Genomic DNA, 17,980 nt, shown 5'->3' with positions numbered 1-17,980 from the left:
GGGAAGTGGAAATGCAATTCCTTTACAAATCTTGCCCATTTCTGTTAAATGTAGTCGATGGCGTCCACGGATTATAAAATCGTTTCTCCCAAATACGACTGGGGGCTTGAATTCAGTCCAGAACTATGTGGGGGCTGGGGGGGCGGATGTAAGGGTGATGGCAGTGCAGTTCTGTGTGTTTGCACGCAGTCACAACAGGCTGTGTTGGAAGCCATGGGGAGGCACTAACCCATGTACATGATAACGCGGCATTCTGTTAATTCCCTCATTAATTTTGACCCAATCCTGGGTGCTGACAGCCGCTAGCTTGTCCATAGCAGGAACTCCAGATAGGCAGTCACATTTCGGGGAAAGGTGTATTTTCCAGGGCTACCTTGCTAGCTGACTAGCCCACTCCACTTGTAGGCTCTCTGTGCAGTCACCATACATTTGAATGCTTTGGTAGCATACACAGCTGGTTTCCCACCAGCAGCTTGGAATAACACCTCTGCCAGCTGGGCACCGCAGGCACTATGACGTTCTCCGAAACGTGGCATGCCTGAAATGATAGAGAAGGCCACTGACCTCCCCCGAAAGCCCAAGTTTTTAGAAAAAAATCCACTTGTGTTTTTAAACTCCCCTTTCTCTGGGCACATCTTTCCCTGCGATTAACCCGGCTGTGTCCAGCAGAGAGCTTCGATGGTCTGAAGCCTCCTTTCCCCAATGAAACTGAAGTTCAGTGACATTTTATGCCTCCGAAATTCCAAAAGGATTTTTTTCGTGCTTCTGCGCTGAGCTGTCTGAGACAATAACCCACTGTGTCTTGTCCTGTTTCAGGCCCCTCAACCTCTACTGCCCGCAGGACCTCCACAGCTTGCTCACACGGCAGCAGAAGCCTGGATCACTGCGTTTTCACAGGCTGTTCCGAGAGGAAGTGTTTCCATGATGAAGTTCTGGACAAGGCCAACGTCCAGAGGCAAAGACAGAGGGACTTGCGGCTGGAGGAAAAGCATGCAGCAAGGCAAGAGGAAAGGTTCAGGCTGGCTGCTTAGTTTGAGGACAGGATTTCAGCATAGAAGCGGCACTTGCTTCACGGTTCCTGGAACAGGCCCGGGGACTAAGTGAAGAAGACAGAGCGCAGCAGAAAGAGCCATCTGAGCAGCTGCTGTCACTACTGGACACAAGAGGACCAGTGCCTGATGCCTCACCCACACCACAGCCTGAGTCCCTGCCACGGGACCCCATGCTGCAGTCCAAAACCATCTTGGACAACTCCAGGGCTGAGTGGACCATGCAGCTGCGCCCTATCAGTGGCTGGACGGGGCAAATTGCCCCATGCAGTCCTCCAGGCTGAACTCCTCCCTGCGGATGCTGCCACCCCCTTGCCCCGGCTCGATGTGTGTAGCAAACATGGAAGGAAGGGAAAGGGGAACGGAGGCCCAGGGGACCTGCAACCGCTGGGGGTTTCTGTCTTGAACACGGTTTCGCTGTTTGCACTTGTTCATGCACTTTGTTTTGGTTTTTTTCCGAGGTTTGGTGTTACTGGTGTTTCGTGTCCTCCTGGCAGCTGGCCTGCTGGCCGTGGGTTCAGACTGCACTTTTCTAATAAATGTTTACAAAGAAAGGGCTTTGTTTTATGAAGAAATGTTATGACCGTCACTGCATTACACCCTATAATGGGTATTTCAATTCACAAAAGTAACCACGTGATCAGGAGGCAACTGGGAAGTTGTGTGCAAACCCTGTTTCTCCAGACAGATCTCCGCATCGGGTCATACATCAATCCAGACTGAGCATCCACCCTCCCTTCCTCTGCCAGAAGCCATCACGTCACTCAGAAGCTCAGTGCATGGGAGAGAGCCCCTCCCCCCAAAACGAAACCTTCCCACAAGCAATCGCCCAAGCAATCCACACCAACCCCACCGCAAGCACATCCACACACGCCCTGTTCTTCCTCCTCTGTTGGGCCCAGCAAATCCAACAAGTGGGAGCACAAAGCATCCCGGGTGTCTGTTGCAGCTGCACTTTCCGGCTGAGTGTCCTGATTCAGCAGCTCCTGGCAATCTTAGGTCCAGTCAGGGGGAAATGGCTCACCTCTGGCTCCACCGAGACGGTGAAGAGCACAGTGGTGCAGACAGCATTAATGGCATTGATACCACCCGCATTGTGAACACCTCGGAGATCAGGGTACGGTTTGATAAGCCAGGGCAAAAGAGGGTCCTGGGGTCCCCCAGAATAACAGGGGAGACCGTTTATGACAATGTCATTTGGTGGGAATAGCGTCCCAGCCTGTGCTTGAACGCAGACCCCCGGTAGGCGGAAATCTCTGGCGTCGTGAACCGTTCCAGCGCAGCCCGCGTTGGCATCCATAAATCGGCTTCTGTGATCCACGAGGGCCTGCGTAACTGTGGAGCAGTGCCCTTCGCGGTTTATATTCACGCGCTTCTTGGGCAGGGCAAACTCGGGGCACGTGAGTTCCATCAAGGGCCCCGGTGCCGTTTGGAAACCCCATTCTCTAAAAGCCAGCAATAACAGGGGTGCCAACTCCATGGACACTCTGGGGCTGGCGCCCCGAAAAAACAGTGGGTGCTCAGCACCCACCGGGACTGGCCTGGCCAGCGATGCAGTGATGCAGATCACTTCACCACCCATGGGTGGCACTGGCCAGATATCAGGGCCAGCCCTGACTGTGGCCCCGCCTCTTCCTGCCTCTGCTCCGCCTCCCCCCCCAGCTCCTCCTCTTCCCCCAAGCACGCCCCGCCCCCCACCAGCACCGACCAGTGAAAGGAGGAGTTGGCGCCTATGAAAACTTCAGGGATATCTTTAATGCCCTCTGCGTGGGGGTAAACCACATGCCTGCGTGCCTCAGAAACCTCTGCCACCATGTTACCCAGTTGACCTTCCAATACCAAGCTGGTTCGTAATGGACCCAGAGCAGACTGGGGCAGCCAGCTTCCAGACGGTTATAGCAACCTGCTTGTGGATGGGCATATCCAACCTCATGTGGGTGTCTTTACGCTGGAGGGTTGGCGCAAGCTGCTCGCAAACTGCATGACGAAGTGATCCCACCAGCCCGTGTGCGTGGTCCTGCTCCAGCAGCTCCGGTCGCCACAGGGGGCACCAGGGGCTCTGCCAGGAGTCGTGAGCAGCGTCAGCCGTGTCTGTGTGTCCTCCTTCTGCTCCTTCATTGGTTCTGTCAGGTGCCTTTGGCGGGCCACGAGCTGCTACCGGTACGTCCGCTGGAGTCTCACGGGAGCTCTGCCCGTTTCCTGAAGCAGGCGTGAAAGTGCAAGCGAGACAAGTTCTGCAAACGGCACCTCCCCCATGGTGCTGGTGCCGGCGCCGGGTGCTGGGAGCGTGCGGATCAAAATGCCGGCTCGGCAGGGGGTGTTGGCCGGCTGTTCAAACGTCCTGTGCCGTCGGCATGGACAGTCAGGTTTTCCCATACGGCGCAAAGAGCAAAGGCCCAGAGGAGTCACTTTTCGGGAGGGCGCTAGAGAGTCTGCGGTGTGGTTGGCGGGACTCAAGCCTGCGTGCTGCGGTGCGGATGCTGGAGCCCCGGGTTAAAAACACATAACCTAGGGTTGGCAATTAGTGTAGACGCGCAGGCCCTGAGTTCTCAACCCAGGGTTGGCAGACGAGTTCCACTAACCCTGGGCTTTCAGTGCAGTGTAGACACACCCTTACGCAGTCATCTTGCAGAACCTAAGCTTAGGGCTCAGTTTTGAACGTTTTAGCTTGATTGTCTGCATATGTGTATGGGTGTTGGTGCATGCTGTGTGTGTGAGCGCGTGTTGGTGCATGCTGTGTGTGTGTGCACGCGTGTTGGTGCATGCTGTGTGTGTGTGCACGCGTGTTGGTGCATGCTGTGTGTGTGTGCCCGTGTGTGTTGGTGCATGCTGTGTGTGTGTGCGCTGATGCATGCGGTGTATGTGTGCATGTGTTGGTGTATGCTGTGTGTGTGTGTTGGTGCATGCTGTGTGCACATGTTGGGGTATGTGTGTGTGTGCGCGTGAGAGACAGCACTGAGTACTTTTACGATACAGAACTCTTGCCTCGTACTTCTAAACTCCAGCAAACCAGCTGTGTCCAGCATCAGGCCCGCACATCCCATGTGTCTGGGGTAAATACTGGGGTCCCCTTGCCATTCTCATGCATTAGCTCCTCTGTACCACATGGCGGTGCAGGGCTGCCTATTAAATGAGGAGCTGATTCTGAATCGAATGATTCTCCATCTGGCCTTGAGTCACCCTGTGACTTGCCAGCGCTTTGCACCTTGCACCCTCCTAGACTTTCTGACCCTAAAACTAGATTTACTTTTGCCCTGGCCTGCCCTGCCTGGGCCGGGCACTAACATCTCCTCTCCTCTCTGCTCCTTCTGGCAGGAGGTGCCCCGAAGGCCACATCTGTCTGAAAACAGGAAGGAATCCAAACTATGGCTACACCAGCTATGACACGTTTAGCTGGGCTTTCCTTTCCCTCTTCCGCCTCATGACTCAGGACTACTGGGAGAATCTCTTCCAGCTGGTGAGCCGCTTCTGTCCCTTTACGTGGGGTCTCCCGCTGGTAGAGGCCATCGCTTGCGTTCCGTTGCACGTCCCTCCACACGTGGCAGGGCCCTTTGAGCGAAAGTTCATCGTGTATTTGGTTTTAATTTCCATGTGGCGAGGGAGGATTCTGGGCTGGGAGATGTAAAAAGTGCCTCTGGCCGCTGGGGTGAAGCATGTCAGAGCTTGTCCTGCAGCTTACAGATAGTCACCCCAACTCGTCTGGGCTGGAAGGGAGCACCTGGCTGAGCTTCCTGCCAGTCCAACGTGGCATATTTTCCATGGAGCAGGGCCTGGTGTAACAAGCGCACACGCTACAGCTGACAACAGACACGATCACAGTCCGCTAAACAAGTCACACACAGACACGGACACACGGGCAGCTGGGACTGCAACCTTTGCCCCTGGGCTGAAGACTCTCAGTGCGGGTGGGAATAGCAGGTCCTCTCTCCTCGCGGTTGAGGGCAGGATCACACAGGCCCTCACATAACACTGAGCCCACCCCCAGTTTGAGGCCTGCCTGGGTGCTTGGACCGGTTGAGCCAGTTGACAGGAGGCCGCTCTCCAGACGTAGGCTCGGCTTCTCCGACCTTCAGGAGAACGAGGGTCTGGTTTTCATCCCGACTGCTCTGCTGCTGTAACGGTGGGGCACGCCATCCCAGGCACGTCCTGGAGGAGAGCCCCGGGTGTGCTGGTGCTTGTGGGGATTGTAGCCTAACTCGCAATCCGCTGACGCTAACCCCAGCGAGAGGGATTGAGGGTCGGTGGCCTGGCTAGCCGGGAGCAAAGCCCTCTCAGTTGCGTGAGGAGAACGCGAATCAAACCCACGCCCTGCCCTGGGAAGAGCCTCTCAAGGTAGCAATTGGAGAGTGAATAGACTAGCGGCCTGACCTGTGATGGGCTGTCTCTCTCCTTTCCACAGACCCTCCGTGCAGCTGGGAAAACTTACATGATCTTCTTCGTCGTGGTTATATTCCTCGGCTCCTTCTACCTCATCAACCTGATCCTGGCGGTGGTAGCCATGGCCTACGCAGAACAGAACGACGCGACCATGCTGGAAGAGCAGCAGAAGGAGGAGGAGTTTCAGCAGCTCCTGGAGCAGCTGAAAAAGCATCAGGAGGAACAAGAGAAACTGGTGAGTCCAGTGGGGGCCTGGCTGCCCTGGGGGTGGGGGCACATAGAACATGAGAACTAGAGCGCTAATAATAGCCGTGTGGACGCTGCGGTTGGGCTGTCACGTGGAGGGGGGTCGGGTGGGACGGATCAAGGGAAGGGGATGCCGAGAGGAAGGGAGGATGAAGAAGAGGGGCGGGAGAGAAGCCCACTGAGCTCAGCCAGTGGCGGTGGTAGGCAGCGGTGGGGTTACAGGGGGCTAGCCACCAACGGCAGCACGGCACATGAGAAGGGAGATCCAGGCTGCGGCTCAGGTGCCCCGGCACGGCAGGAGACGGGATGCAATCGTGGCTTTCAGCCACCACTCAAAGGAAGCCTGGCAATTCTGCGGTTCACACCCATGCCCCGCGGGACCTGGAAGGCGCTTGGGCTGGCAATCCCCATGTCCTCGGGGCTCCTTTCTTAAAGAAGCCAGTGCCAGCTAGACCCGAAGGGGGTAAATTAGGGACTTCCAGTCCCACCTCCCCATTGGACCCACCCTGGGCACCAGGCCCAACAGCCTCGTGGTCCTGCCCCCATGGTGAGCAGCAGCTGGGAAGGGCCGTCCCAGCTTCCCGGCGCCATCATTCGCTCAGTTCTGCAACGCAGCCGCTGGGGCACCGATCCTGGGCTGCGCTGTGGCCGCTCTGCCCCGAGCGGGTCCTCAGCCCCCCTTCTCCCTGCAGCTGGCCTCGGGGGGTGTGGCCAGAGGAAGAGGGGCGTGGCCTAGGCATCCCTGCGTCCTGCAGCTGGTGCAAGTCAGGGTGATGCTCCGGCTACTCTGCCTGACGTTGTGGGACCGGGCCAGGCTCTGGGGGCAGGGAGGTGGCGTAAGGCCACGTGTGCACCCCTGTCCTCTGTCATGCCGAGGGCTCCTTAGCTGCACTCGAGGCCGCCGCAGCCTGGATCTCTCGTCTCGTTTGCTGTGCCGCCGTTGGCTGTTCGCTCCCACCTCGCCCTTCTACTGCCTTGGGCTGCGCTCACTCTTCTGCCCAGCCGGCTTCTCTTCCTCCCCTCTTCCTCCATCCTCCGTTCCCCTCGGCCTCCCCTTCGCTTCAGCCCCTCCCTCGCTCACTCCCCCAGCTATCACCTATTAGCTATGTTACGGTAGCCCCTCGAGGCCTGGACTGAGGAGAGTGCCCCCATGTGCTAGGTGCTGTACGGACACCTAGTGAGAGAGGGTGTCAGACCCAGAGAGATCACCGGTCAAAAGCCCAGACGCAGCAGGTGGGCACAGCCTCCCTCTGGCCCCCTCCAGTCCTGAGCCCCACCCACAAAACAGCCCCAGAAAATCCCTTTTTGCAAACAAAACATGAAACCCAACCAGCCCAAAGCCCAGGCGCCCATCACCTTGCAGGAGCCCAGCCCCAGCCCTGCAGCTGTCGCTGGCTGGTTGGGGTTGAAGGCTCTTCACAGCCAATGCCGGGTCGTCTCATCAGCTACAGTCTTGGTGAGGCAGCCCAACGGAGGAGATGAGCTTCCCCTGCGGAGGGAGCATTTATGGTTCCTTTGGTTACTGTTTCCCCCGGCAGCGGGGCTCAGCCAGTCTGCAGCTCGTGTCCTGGGCACAGGCATGGGCTGTTGGTTCGTGGAGGCTCCATATTTAGAAAACTAACACAATTAAAATAGATGTAAATGGCTCGGTGTCCCGAGAGTGCTAAATTCAACACGCAGCCCAGGCCTCTGGAGGGCTCAGGCCCAGTCCCCTTCTAGACAGCTGCTGTTGTCAGACCCACCCCGAGGTCTCCGAGCTCCATTTCCAAGCAGCTCCCGGGGCAGAAATACCCTCCAGGAATTCCAGCACGTTAGTGAGACGGATCTTTCGTTTCCTGAAGCCACGTGGAGTGGCCTAAATTGAGCTGTGCTTTTTAAAGGGTCCATCTCCCCGGCCTGCCCCAAACACACATGAATGTGTAAGCCGGGCAATGGTCCCGCTATTGGGGGGAACTTCCCTGGCTCGTACACTGCCCTGGTGGAGTTGGCTAGCAAAAGGATCTGAGTCCTTGCCCCCACACCCTTTCCCCAGAGGCCTGCCTGTCCTCGAGGCCTCCCCTCCCACTCTCCTGTGTGGCGGGGTCCCCGTAACCCCGACAAGGCTGGGCCCAGGATTCCTGGGGACTCGACCCCCAACCCTGTTGTGGTCACTAGGACAGGGGCTAGGGTGTCCCCACTCCGGGGGGCTCTCTCCGCACCGGGCGCTTTCCTGACCCACTGATCACTGCATGCTGTTCAAAGCAGATACAATTTAATAAACAACAATCAATTTAAAAAATAAAGAAAAGAGGAGAAATGTGAAAGGAAAACACCCAAGACCGTCCCCTGACCCAGAGGCCCCACATCCAGCGTCTCTGGGGTGAAGGGACATTCACAGTCTGTGTCACCCGTCGCCGGCCCCTGCCTGGCCACGCTGCAGGGATGCAGAGTCAGACACGTGCTCTGGCCATGGCCATGGCCCCCAGCTCTAGGGGACAGGGCCCTTCTCCCCTGTGTCTGGGTCACGATCCCCTCCAAGGCCTGTTGGCTGGTGGCGTCTCCCTGCAGCGAGGGTCCCCCTCGCACTTCCCAGATGCTCACCGCACCCGGCTCCAGACGGCTCCAGCCCCGCTCTGCATCAGTGCGGCTCAGCTCGGCTCTACTCTCTGGGACGCTCCTCGGGCCCCTCTGGCTCTGCTGCTGGGGGTCAGCTCAGCTCGGCTCCCTGAGCTTCTTCTCTGGCCTCCGCACCCAGCCCCAGCCCGGCTTGGCTCGGCTCGGCTCTCTGGCTGCTCCTCTGGTTGTGCTGCTGAGGCCCTGCTCAGCTCAGCTCAGCTCCTGGCCTGGGCTGCTGCGTCCTTAGCTCTGCCCCGCTCTTCCCAGGCCTGGGCAGCTCCAGCTCACACAGATGGGACCCCCCCGCCCTCCTGGCTCCCTCATTGGCCTGCTGCCCTCTCAATCAGGCTAACCTGGGTTAGCCTCTCTCCACTGGCCCTGGGGGCTGTGTCTGCCTCAGGGTCCTGCTTCCTCCAGAGATGCCAGCCAAAAAGACCTGCTCAGTTTCAGTGAGGGGCTAATAGACCCTTACATATGCACACACGCACGTGCACACCCCTTGATACTGTGAATAGTTTACGTTGACATTTGTCACAGCTGGTGTCAAAATGGCTGGTTTCTGGAGCTGCCTGATTTACATCCATTTGCTCCTTTTCAACCCCAGCGAGTTATTTTAGTTCCTTTCCAGGCCTCGCGATTCTCTCCTATCCAAATAAGCCTGTAAAATATGGGCAAAAGCTTCTCCAGCACCTGATTGACCTGCCTCGCCAGTGTCTGCTCCAGGGCCTTGTCATTTTTAATATCCTCTGACCATCATTTTGGCCCTTGCTGGCTTCTTCCCGATTTTTCTCCGTGATCCATCCCTGCAAATCTAATTTCTGATTTGGGCAAACGACCAACTTCCTCACTTATCAAGAAAAATGCAAAATCGTGCTTTGCCATCTCAATCTTTTGCCTCTGTTCTCCCGGCATTTGGAACAGGATATCTATTTCCAGCCCACGCCTAGCTACTGCATCTTACATGGAAATGGTTTACTCTCACTTGAAGCCCTTGGTGTCTCACCCCCATTGTTCTCTGCAGGGATGGCTTGAGCTGTAATTTTCACATCTGAATTTTCCAAGCTTTTGGGGCATTCCAGTCCCGGGTGCGGGGTGTGTTACTAAGCGGCCATGTCTAGTTCATTGCAATAATAATAATAATAATCACATTTAGAGCTTTTCATTTTCAAAGCCCTGCCACAACATTAAGAAATGACTCCTCAAAACACCCCTCTGAGGTTCTATTTATTATTACCACAAGCCTACAGATGGGGGAAAACTGTAAAACTGGGATAATGATGCTCAATACCAGTAGGTGGGAACCAGACTCTGTTCCATGCGACATGCCCTGATTTCTAACATTTGTTCTGTTCTGAAACAGAATGAACACCAAAAAGTTGAAATTTCCTGCAAAATAAATTCAGGAAAAAAGTCATTTGGGGTCGATTGAAATGTTTCATTCTGATAAACTCAAAATGTTTCATTCTGATTTTCAAACTTTTAAAAAAATATTTAAAAAACAATGCGTTTTATTCCAGAAAGGTCTTTTGAAATTAAAAATGGAAACATTGTGCTCCAAAAAATGTCCAAAATGGGCTGTTTCAACATGATCAAAAGACTTTGTTTCGTGGGGCTTTGTAAACAAAATGTCATCGGAATCAGGAAGCATTTCGAAACGTGGCCGTTTTGACAAAAGTGTCATTTTTCATTTAAAAAAACATTTTGATGAAAAAAATGCTGACCAGTTCTAACGCTCGCCCACCTTCGGCAAGAAGAGGACTTCTCTTCCTACCCCATCAGTGTGTGCTGACTCTGATCTGGAGCTCCAGCATTCAGGAAGAGTTTCTTTCCGGTGCCTTTACATTTTTATTTGCCCCAGCTGCAGTCGCAGAGCCTGGGTTTGTCTCCAGAGTTCGATTTTTCCAGATGAGCTGAGAATGTACTGAGACAGGAGAACTATTTCCCCACAGCAGTAGCTCTGTGCCCCTGGGAGAAAAGCCACATCAGCGGTGGGAGAGGCTGTACCATTTCCTTTCCCCAAGCAGATAACTACGGCAGCTGTTATCCGTGTCGCTACCCATGTGAAACTGACAGGGAGGCAGCCTGGACTGTGTCATTTCCAAGGTGTAGCCTGACCGTTTTCACAAGGACAGACCAAGTTTTAAGCAAAGAGCAATGGGTCATCAAGCCATTGCCTCTAAACTGTGTCTCCTATCTTGGCAGAAAGATTCAATCTGTCCGGTTGAGGAAACTCAACACACGTGGCTCTGTTTTCTTTGCAGTTACGAGACCGTAAATTAAGTGGCTGCTCCCAGATCAGCAGCGCCGTGGAGAAAAAGACGAGGGACTCTGCCCAAGCGGCGGCGAACAACCAAGGCAAATTGAAAGACTGCAACGGGCAATTCATCGTCAGGGTCACGCTGGAGCAAGCGGAGGTACATGCTGGTTATGTTTCCTCTCTCTGTTACTGTCAGTGCGTAGTGGGCTGGATTCAGCTCTGCAGAGGGACCAGGTGGGAATAGGTTGGACTCGTCTGTCCCGGGGTTGCTGGGAACCAGCCTGACCCCTGACCTGGCCCGAGGGCTGCTCCAACCTGGTCTGCTTGCTGCAATGGCTGCTCTGGACCATCCCTGTCCAGGCCCCTGTGCCGGAGGAGGGGGCGGGGGGCTCCTGCAATCTGCTAGCTCTGCATCTGCTGGGAAGGTCCCTCACGCCAGAGGGGAATCCCTGAGCAGGGGAGGAGCTGTGGCCTCCCATTGCTTCCCATCCCTTTTGCACCAGGGGAGCGGGAGAGGTTGCCATGCACCTGGGAATTTGCCCCAGTGATTCTCCTGCACCCAAGGGCTGAATTCTGCCCTGGGGCTCTTCGCAAGAGAGCGGGGGCTCCCTTCCACTCACATCGAATCCTGCTCCGACGCGCACAGGAGAGAGGGGCCTGCCGTGGTGTAACTGCCCTCCCAAGCTGCCGGCCGGTCCACGGTGTAATTCACAGTGCGGGGGGAGCTTTCTTACCCTCCCCGTGCCGGTTGCTTTTCCTGCTGCGCCCCGTCTGCCGGCCCCGAAGTGTGTGAGTCACGTCGGCGCTGCGGCTGAAGGTCCAACTCCCAGCTCAGCAGACGAACGCGTGCCAGCTTCCATCAAGCTAGCGAGCTACAAACAGCGGGGTAGCTGCAGTGGCACGGGTGGTGGGGCAGATCCAGCCGCCCAAGTACGGACCGAAGGGCACTGACTGGGTTGCACTCAGGTGCCTAGATAACACCCGTGCCACGGTGTCTACACCGCTATTTTTAGCGCATGTTTGTCTATGCAAGCTGGGAATCACACCTCCCGTTGCAGTGTGGACATACTGTCAACCTGCCTTAGCTTCTCCTAGTCCCCTTTGGCACAAGGAACCTCCTGGAAAGAGCCCTCACTAAATATCCCCGCAGCCTGCTTTGTAGATCTCGCCTCTCAGCGCCGTCACTTCCCTTTTATACCTAGGACATCCCTCTGGGGACTGAAGAGTTATCTTTACTGCAGCCAGAGAGCCGTCTGATGGTTTAAGGAGCTTCCCACGATAGCCCCTGGCCCTTCTGGTTGTTATGTGCCTCGGTCTTCCTTTTAGTACAGACCAGACTGTCCCATGATGAGCCATGCTATGGTTACGCTGCTCTACCTTTAAGTGCATTTAATGGACTGCTGTGAATCAGGTTCCTTTCATACGACCTGCTCTCCTTTTCATAGCCAGGTGCGGTTGATGAGCAAGATAAATCCGATCCTGGTCACCTGCTAGCGGGCAGCCAAGATGGGCCTGGTCTCCAGCAGAGGGCAGAGAGCGCAGTCAGCATCATCTCTAATGTCATGGAAGGTAGATGCCCTTCTCCATACTTCAGGGGCTGTGCTGGGTGTGGTTGAGCCGGAAAATGCCAAGCTGAGGACATGCTCCCATGTGCCACAAAGAGCTCTGTGCTGCTTGGCTGAAACGCTGACAATCAACGTCAGATCCAGAAAGGCTGCGAGAAACAAAATGGATTTTCAGGACAAATGTCACTTAATATAGTAGGCGACTGGGAACATAGGATTGGAAGGGACCCACTGAGTCCAGGTCCCGGTGTGCTATCGCAGGCAACCCGTTCTATCACCCTGGTCCTAAACTTAGCAAGCTCCTCCTTGAAACTAGTGAGATCGGTTCCCCCACTGCACCTCTGGGGAGGCTGTGCCAGAACCTCCCTCCTCTGATGGTTAGAAACTTTCTTCTCATCTCCAGCCTAAATTTATTCCCAGCTGGTTTTATCCTCTTTAGTTCTTGTGCCAACTTTCTCCCTCCCTGGGGTTTACCCCCCGATGTATGTGAAAGGTTCACTATCAATACAGTTCAGTGCTACCCCAGCTCCAGGGCTGTCCCTAGACCAGATGGCTCCCCAGGCATGGAGCGTCTTTATAAAACTTTTGAATACCTTACTTCATCTTGCATTTGTAGCCCATGTCACAACTGCGGTGCATGATTTGCATGCATGATTTATCCCTGGCATATAAGTCGCTAAATTTGCACGCTAGGATCTGTAAATCTGTATTGATTCATACCATATATAAGCAAATAAAAAAAAAATTGCCCCCTTAGCCCGGCAACCTAAGTGGTCGCCTGGGTCGCTTGCCCCTAAATCCAGCTGTGCTGTGTTGTTCCCCTCTCCCCCGTCCTTTGGGTGCTGCTTGTCTTAGATTGTAAGATTGTTTTGGGCAAGTGCCACGGTCCCCTATCGTGACTGATCCCCGGAAGTTCTGGGTCTACTTCAGCTGGCTGCTACTGGAGCTGCCCCTTTAGCTTAGGCGACAGCGCCGCCTGCTCTCAGCATGCAAAGTCTGCTGACCGTCTCTGCTGGGAACTTGTTGCCCAGGTCCTTTGTGGCGGAGGCTGTGTATTTCTCTGGCCGTGCCCGGTGCTCGTCCGGCTGTGGGTGCACTGCAGGGTCCCAAAGAGGATATAACAAGCCGAGCAAGAATGCAAACAGTCGCTCTTACTTCAAACCCCAGCTTCCTCTCTTAGCTCCGGGCCACCCGGCTGCACGGACGGGCCCACACGTGACGGTTTTCTTAACGCTCGAGTAAAATGGCCCATACACTCCTCGGCAATGCTGCTTGTTCCCCAGAGCAAGTGGGGCCAGAGTGTTTTCTGTGACTTCCTAAATAAACGGTGTTCGGTCACGGATTTAAAGCCCATCTCTCCGCTCCAGTCCCATCTTTAAACACTAATACAAAACTGCAGGCAAAGCCAGCGTAGGAGCTGTCAGCTCAGGCATGCCTGCTGAGCTCAGCTCCACAGGGAGACAGGCCACCAGGAAGACAGCTAAGCTCCAAAGAGCAGGAAAGGCCTGATGGACCAGAAATAGTTTATTCCTGACTCCTCACCCTTCATAGTCCCCTTTGATTTAGTGGATCAGCTGCATCTCACCTGGATCTGTTCCATCAAAAACGCAGCTGTTCAAGACTGATTGGGCTGGGCTATTCAAAGAGGCCGAAGGGAGTTGGGCATTCAGTTGTATTAGGTGCCTTAGATGTAAGCCCCTGAGGGCATGGACTGTCTTTTGGTGATGTGTTTGTACAGCACCTTACACAGTAGGGATCTGGGCCAGGAGTGGGGCTCCCAGCTGCTGAGGTAATACAAATAAATAAATAACCGTCTCAGTGGGATTTGGTCATCTAACTCTCGGCTCATTTGAAAACCCCAGCTTCGATCAGCTGCAGTTTTGAATTTCAGCCCAGCCGAGCTGGTTCCCCTGGCTTTTCTCCACCATGTTGATTTGCTGGGCTGTGGCGGGAGATGTCACAGCAGGGACAGGACCAGCCGGGGGTCTGCCAGTGCGTTTGCATAGAGCCTAACGAACACATTCTCAGTGTCCTGGGGAAAGCCTGAGTTCCTGTTACACTTGCATGACGCCTGCCACATCTGCATGCCCCAAACGGCCCTTTGCAGGAATATAACAAATCGTTCGGCACGCACTTGCCTTGTGCACCTGCTACTGCCCGACCTGCACGCCCAGTGGCCAGTGCTAGACCCGCTCTAGGCTAGATGGAGAATCCGCAGCACAGCTGTTCTGTTGACTTAGCATGTGCCTCTTCTCTGGCCGTGCACGGGCAATGACGCAGGCTCTGTGGCTCTTGTTTTCAGAGCTGGAGGAGGCTCACCAGAAGTGTCCGCCCTGGTGGTATAAATTCGCCCGTACCTTCTTGGTCTGGGACTGCTGCCCTCTCTGGCTGAAGCTGAAGGCGTTTGTGAGGCTGATAGTGATGGACCCGTTTGTCGACCTGGGGATCACAATCTGCATCGTGCTCAACACGCTCTTCATGGCAATGGAGCACTACCCGATGACCGAAGAGTTCGAGAACGTGCTGTCTGTGGGGAACCTGGTAGGAGATGGCTTGGCTTTGATTTTTTTCCATTGATCTCCCTTTCCGCCAATAAAAAGCTCTGCACTGGAGACCCGTGGGACCTTCTGTCCTGCAGGGAGGGGGCTGAGCAGGGTTGGATCGCGGCGGGACTGCATCAAGTCAAGGCCAGCTGCCACGAGAGGCGGAAGGGAGCAGGGGCTGCGCCCGTTTCTCCTGCTGGAGCTTTCCTGGAGAAGCTCCTGGGCCTGACCCCTCCTTGTCAGCCCTGACAAGCCACACACCTGTGTGGGTGTGGGGAGAGCTGCGTGGATCACAGCCCCCTGGATGGGTCCCAGCTCGCTATGGGGGGCCTGGTCAGAAGGAGCGCTACAAGCGTGGGCGGTTCCAAGGGAAGACGAGACTCCGGAAAGCCAGGCATGGCCCCGGGTACTGGTCCTGCCAGCCTGTTCTCTGCCCTGGCAATTCCTGGCACGTCAGCCCCCCTGGCCTCACTCATTACCTGGCTGGGCATACGTGTGTCTGTGCAGGTGGGATTTTCCAAGCAGGCGAAAGGAGGAAGGCACCCAAATCCCATTGGAATCTGTGAAGTAAGCACCTAACTCCTGTCGGCTCCCTGGAAAATCCTAGCCTGAGGAAACGAGGTGTCACCATGGCCCAGGGAGGCGAAATGACCATTTCATTCCCTTGTGCCTTCTGAACCTGGTGTTTTCTCCTCTCTGGGCTGCCTGGAGCCATTTCAACTCTTGCACTGGACATGGGGCCCTCCTAGCTGTCAGCAGAAGTGGGAGACTCCACGGGCACTTAGCTGGGTGTGTGGGGGGGGGTCCCTGCTGTGGGGCAAATATCACCATCCCTGTAGCTCTTTGGAGACCAGGGGGACGTGACACACATTTTAACACCCCACCTGGGAATTTCCCTGCGGCACGGCCCCAGCCCCATCAAATCGCTAGCTCCCGTTAGCTCCCCTGGACGCCCCAGATTAAAATGGCTCCGGACAGCGCAGGACGTGTCTGTCACCAGCCCATGTTCTCACCGACTCCCTGAGAGGCTGGCGAAGGCCCGTCGTTTTAAACGGGGGGCTACTGCGACCCGTGGCCGTGTTGTCCACCGGTGAGTGCGTGGTACCACTCTGCAGAGGAGGCCAGCCTGTTACAGCCCTTCGCTTGTCTTGGCCATCCCAGACCAACTGGGGACCTCCCCAGCCGACAGCGTGAGCCAGGGCGTCCCTGGTGGGTCGGGCACGGAGGGGGAGCTGTCCCGCACGCTCACCAGGGCGTTTCACCACCATTTCCGGAGCCCGACTGGGTGTGATGCGCAGAGGTACTTGGGTGCTCACGGCCCCACGGACGCCCTGGGGGGCCGCATGTGCTCCGCTCTTTGGAGAATCCGGCGCTAGGCAGCTTGGAGACATTGCCTCGGTGAACAGCCTGGAAGCCGCACCCCTGACTCTCTGGGGCCATGCGGCGCGCAGGGGAGCAGCCCCGGAAATGGATTCAGCGCTGGACAGGGCAGAGGGCGGCGAGAACAGCGTCCACGTGTGACTTGACGGGCAGGCCCCTCGTGCGCTGCCGGCTCGTGGCATGGCAGGGGAGGGAGCGCCCGGCCGGAGGAGGAAGAGGAGGAAGGAGTGAGCCAGGAGGCCAGTGTGGAGGGAGGGGAGCAGAGATGGAAGCAAGGCCGAGCTGGTGGTGAGCTTGGTGCCGAAGGCGAGAGGGAGCCAGGTGCCTGGGAGAACAGGGCACAGCCGGGGGGCGCGCAGCCCGGGCCGAAGGAAACATCATCTGGGCATCGACAATGAGGAGGAGACCCTCCCGCGACGGCAGAGAGGTGAGAACCTAGCGCGGCCTGACTGTGTCGACGACGCTGCATTCGGGCTGGGAGGGTGGGGCGGGGAGCCAGGCCTCAGCTAGATCAAGGGAAGCTGCCCCAGCCCGCCCCGGACCCCTCGCCCGCACTGAGGCCTGAGCTGCCACGGCTACACGTGCTGCAGTTACCCCACACGCACACCTCCATTGCAAGGCAGCCTGGGCCTGTGGCGCTGCAACCCTGCGTTCGCTCCCCCTCCCTGCTCGTGGGAGGCTCCTGTGGCTTTCGGCATGAGCAGAGCCACCCTGAGCTAGGCGCTCCCTGGCCAAGAGGCAAGCACCCGGTGAGCCTTGTTAGCGCCTCGAGGAGCTGGGGGGAAGCCAAAGGGGAACATCTGCCTATCTCCCTTTGCGCGCACTGCCCCGGCCATCTCTCCCCAGAGCAAACTGTGCGTGTCCAGGCCCTCGCTGCCCCTGGCTCTCCCCCTGTATTTCATCACTTCACTCAAATTCCCTTTGCATTTGAACAAAAAGCAGGACCCACCCTTCCCCGCCTTCCCGCCGATGGCCAGTCCCGAGCTCTGTGCATAGCACTGAACTGGCATAGAGCGGGGCCAGCGGCCCTTGGCGGAGGGGGATGACGCTAGTCACATACCGGCTTTGTATCTGATTTCATTCAGGAAATACAAGGGGATTAATAGGCTATTGGGTTTAGCACAGTCTATCCACAAAACCAGCTCCGGCTTTTCCTTTAGTCTATTTACAATCCTCCAGCAGAGTTCGCAGAGTTTAAATGCAGGAGAACAGCGTGCGGGGGGGGCAGCGAGCCGGGCCGGTGCCTTCCCCAGGAAGGGCTGTGCGTGCGGAGAGAGCGGGCATGATCCCCAGTAGCATGAGCATCAATATTGCTGCTGCCAGACGTCCTCCCCCACCCCTCACCTGCTGCCTCATGTGTGTCGGCGCTGGGGGAGCCCAGCGATTCAACCCGTGCTCCAAGGACGCTTGCAAACCGCTTCCCCGCCCCAGAGCAGGAGACGACTCTGGGGCAGGCCCACGCCGGGAGACGAACAGAAGCGAACGGGCAAGACAAGGACGTCAATGCGTCGAGCCGCCCGGGAGGCTCGCTGCTGAACTGAAACGCCGAGCGGCATAAACCGCGAAGGGGCAGACCGGCCTGGGGGCGATGGGCGGAGACGCCAGCCAACCCACGAGCCCTTCGCAGACGGATTCGCCATCTTAAACGTCTCTGAGAGACAGCTTCTCCCTCAGGCCAGCCCTACGCAGCCGGATTCTCAGAGCTCAGCTACAGTCCAGGCACCAGAATGCGTAGCGAGATTTGCCAGGGCTCAGCGCACTGGAACATGGGACTCTCTGGAAAACCTGGCCACGGTGACTCTCGGCCCCAAGCTCAGTCAGAACTGTACGGGGAAGTGTCCGTCTCCTGCTTCGAAAGAGGTCGGTCGCATGGCTTCCCAAGACCCTCTCTCCCTCCCTCCCCTTCCCAGCAAATTCCTTTTTTGGACTGAATCTCCGAAGAAAGCCTTGTGAGGGAGAGAGGGAAGG

General features: G+C 56.5%; 1 protein-coding gene across 1 annotated transcript in view; it reads left to right on the top strand.

Annotated features, from left to right (window-relative positions):
• The window catches only part of SCN4A (sodium voltage-gated channel alpha subunit 4), a 111,340-nt gene that overhangs the window by 42,489 nt on the left and 50,871 nt on the right, over positions 1-17,980 (top strand). Inside the window, exons 9-13 of the mRNA XM_067556282.1 lie at positions 4,365-4,506; positions 5,449-5,661; positions 10,529-10,681; positions 11,970-12,093; positions 14,392-14,630. Of these exons, the coding sequence (XP_067412383.1) occupies positions 4,365-4,506; positions 5,449-5,661; positions 10,529-10,681; positions 11,970-12,093; positions 14,392-14,630 (871 nt within the window). The remainder of the gene's footprint in view (positions 1-4,364; positions 4,507-5,448; positions 5,662-10,528; positions 10,682-11,969; positions 12,094-14,391; positions 14,631-17,980) is intronic.

Source organism: Emydura macquarii, unplaced genomic scaffold (genome assembly GCF_026122565.2).
Source record: "Emydura macquarii macquarii isolate MOO-44397 ecotype Brisbane River unplaced genomic scaffold, CSIRO-AGI_Emac_v2 contig_1692, whole genome shotgun sequence".
Taxonomy (NCBI): Eukaryota; Metazoa; Chordata; order Testudines; family Chelidae; genus Emydura; species Emydura macquarii.
The sequence above is the reverse complement of the archived record's forward strand: the minus strand, read 5'-3'. Positions and strand labels throughout refer to the sequence as shown.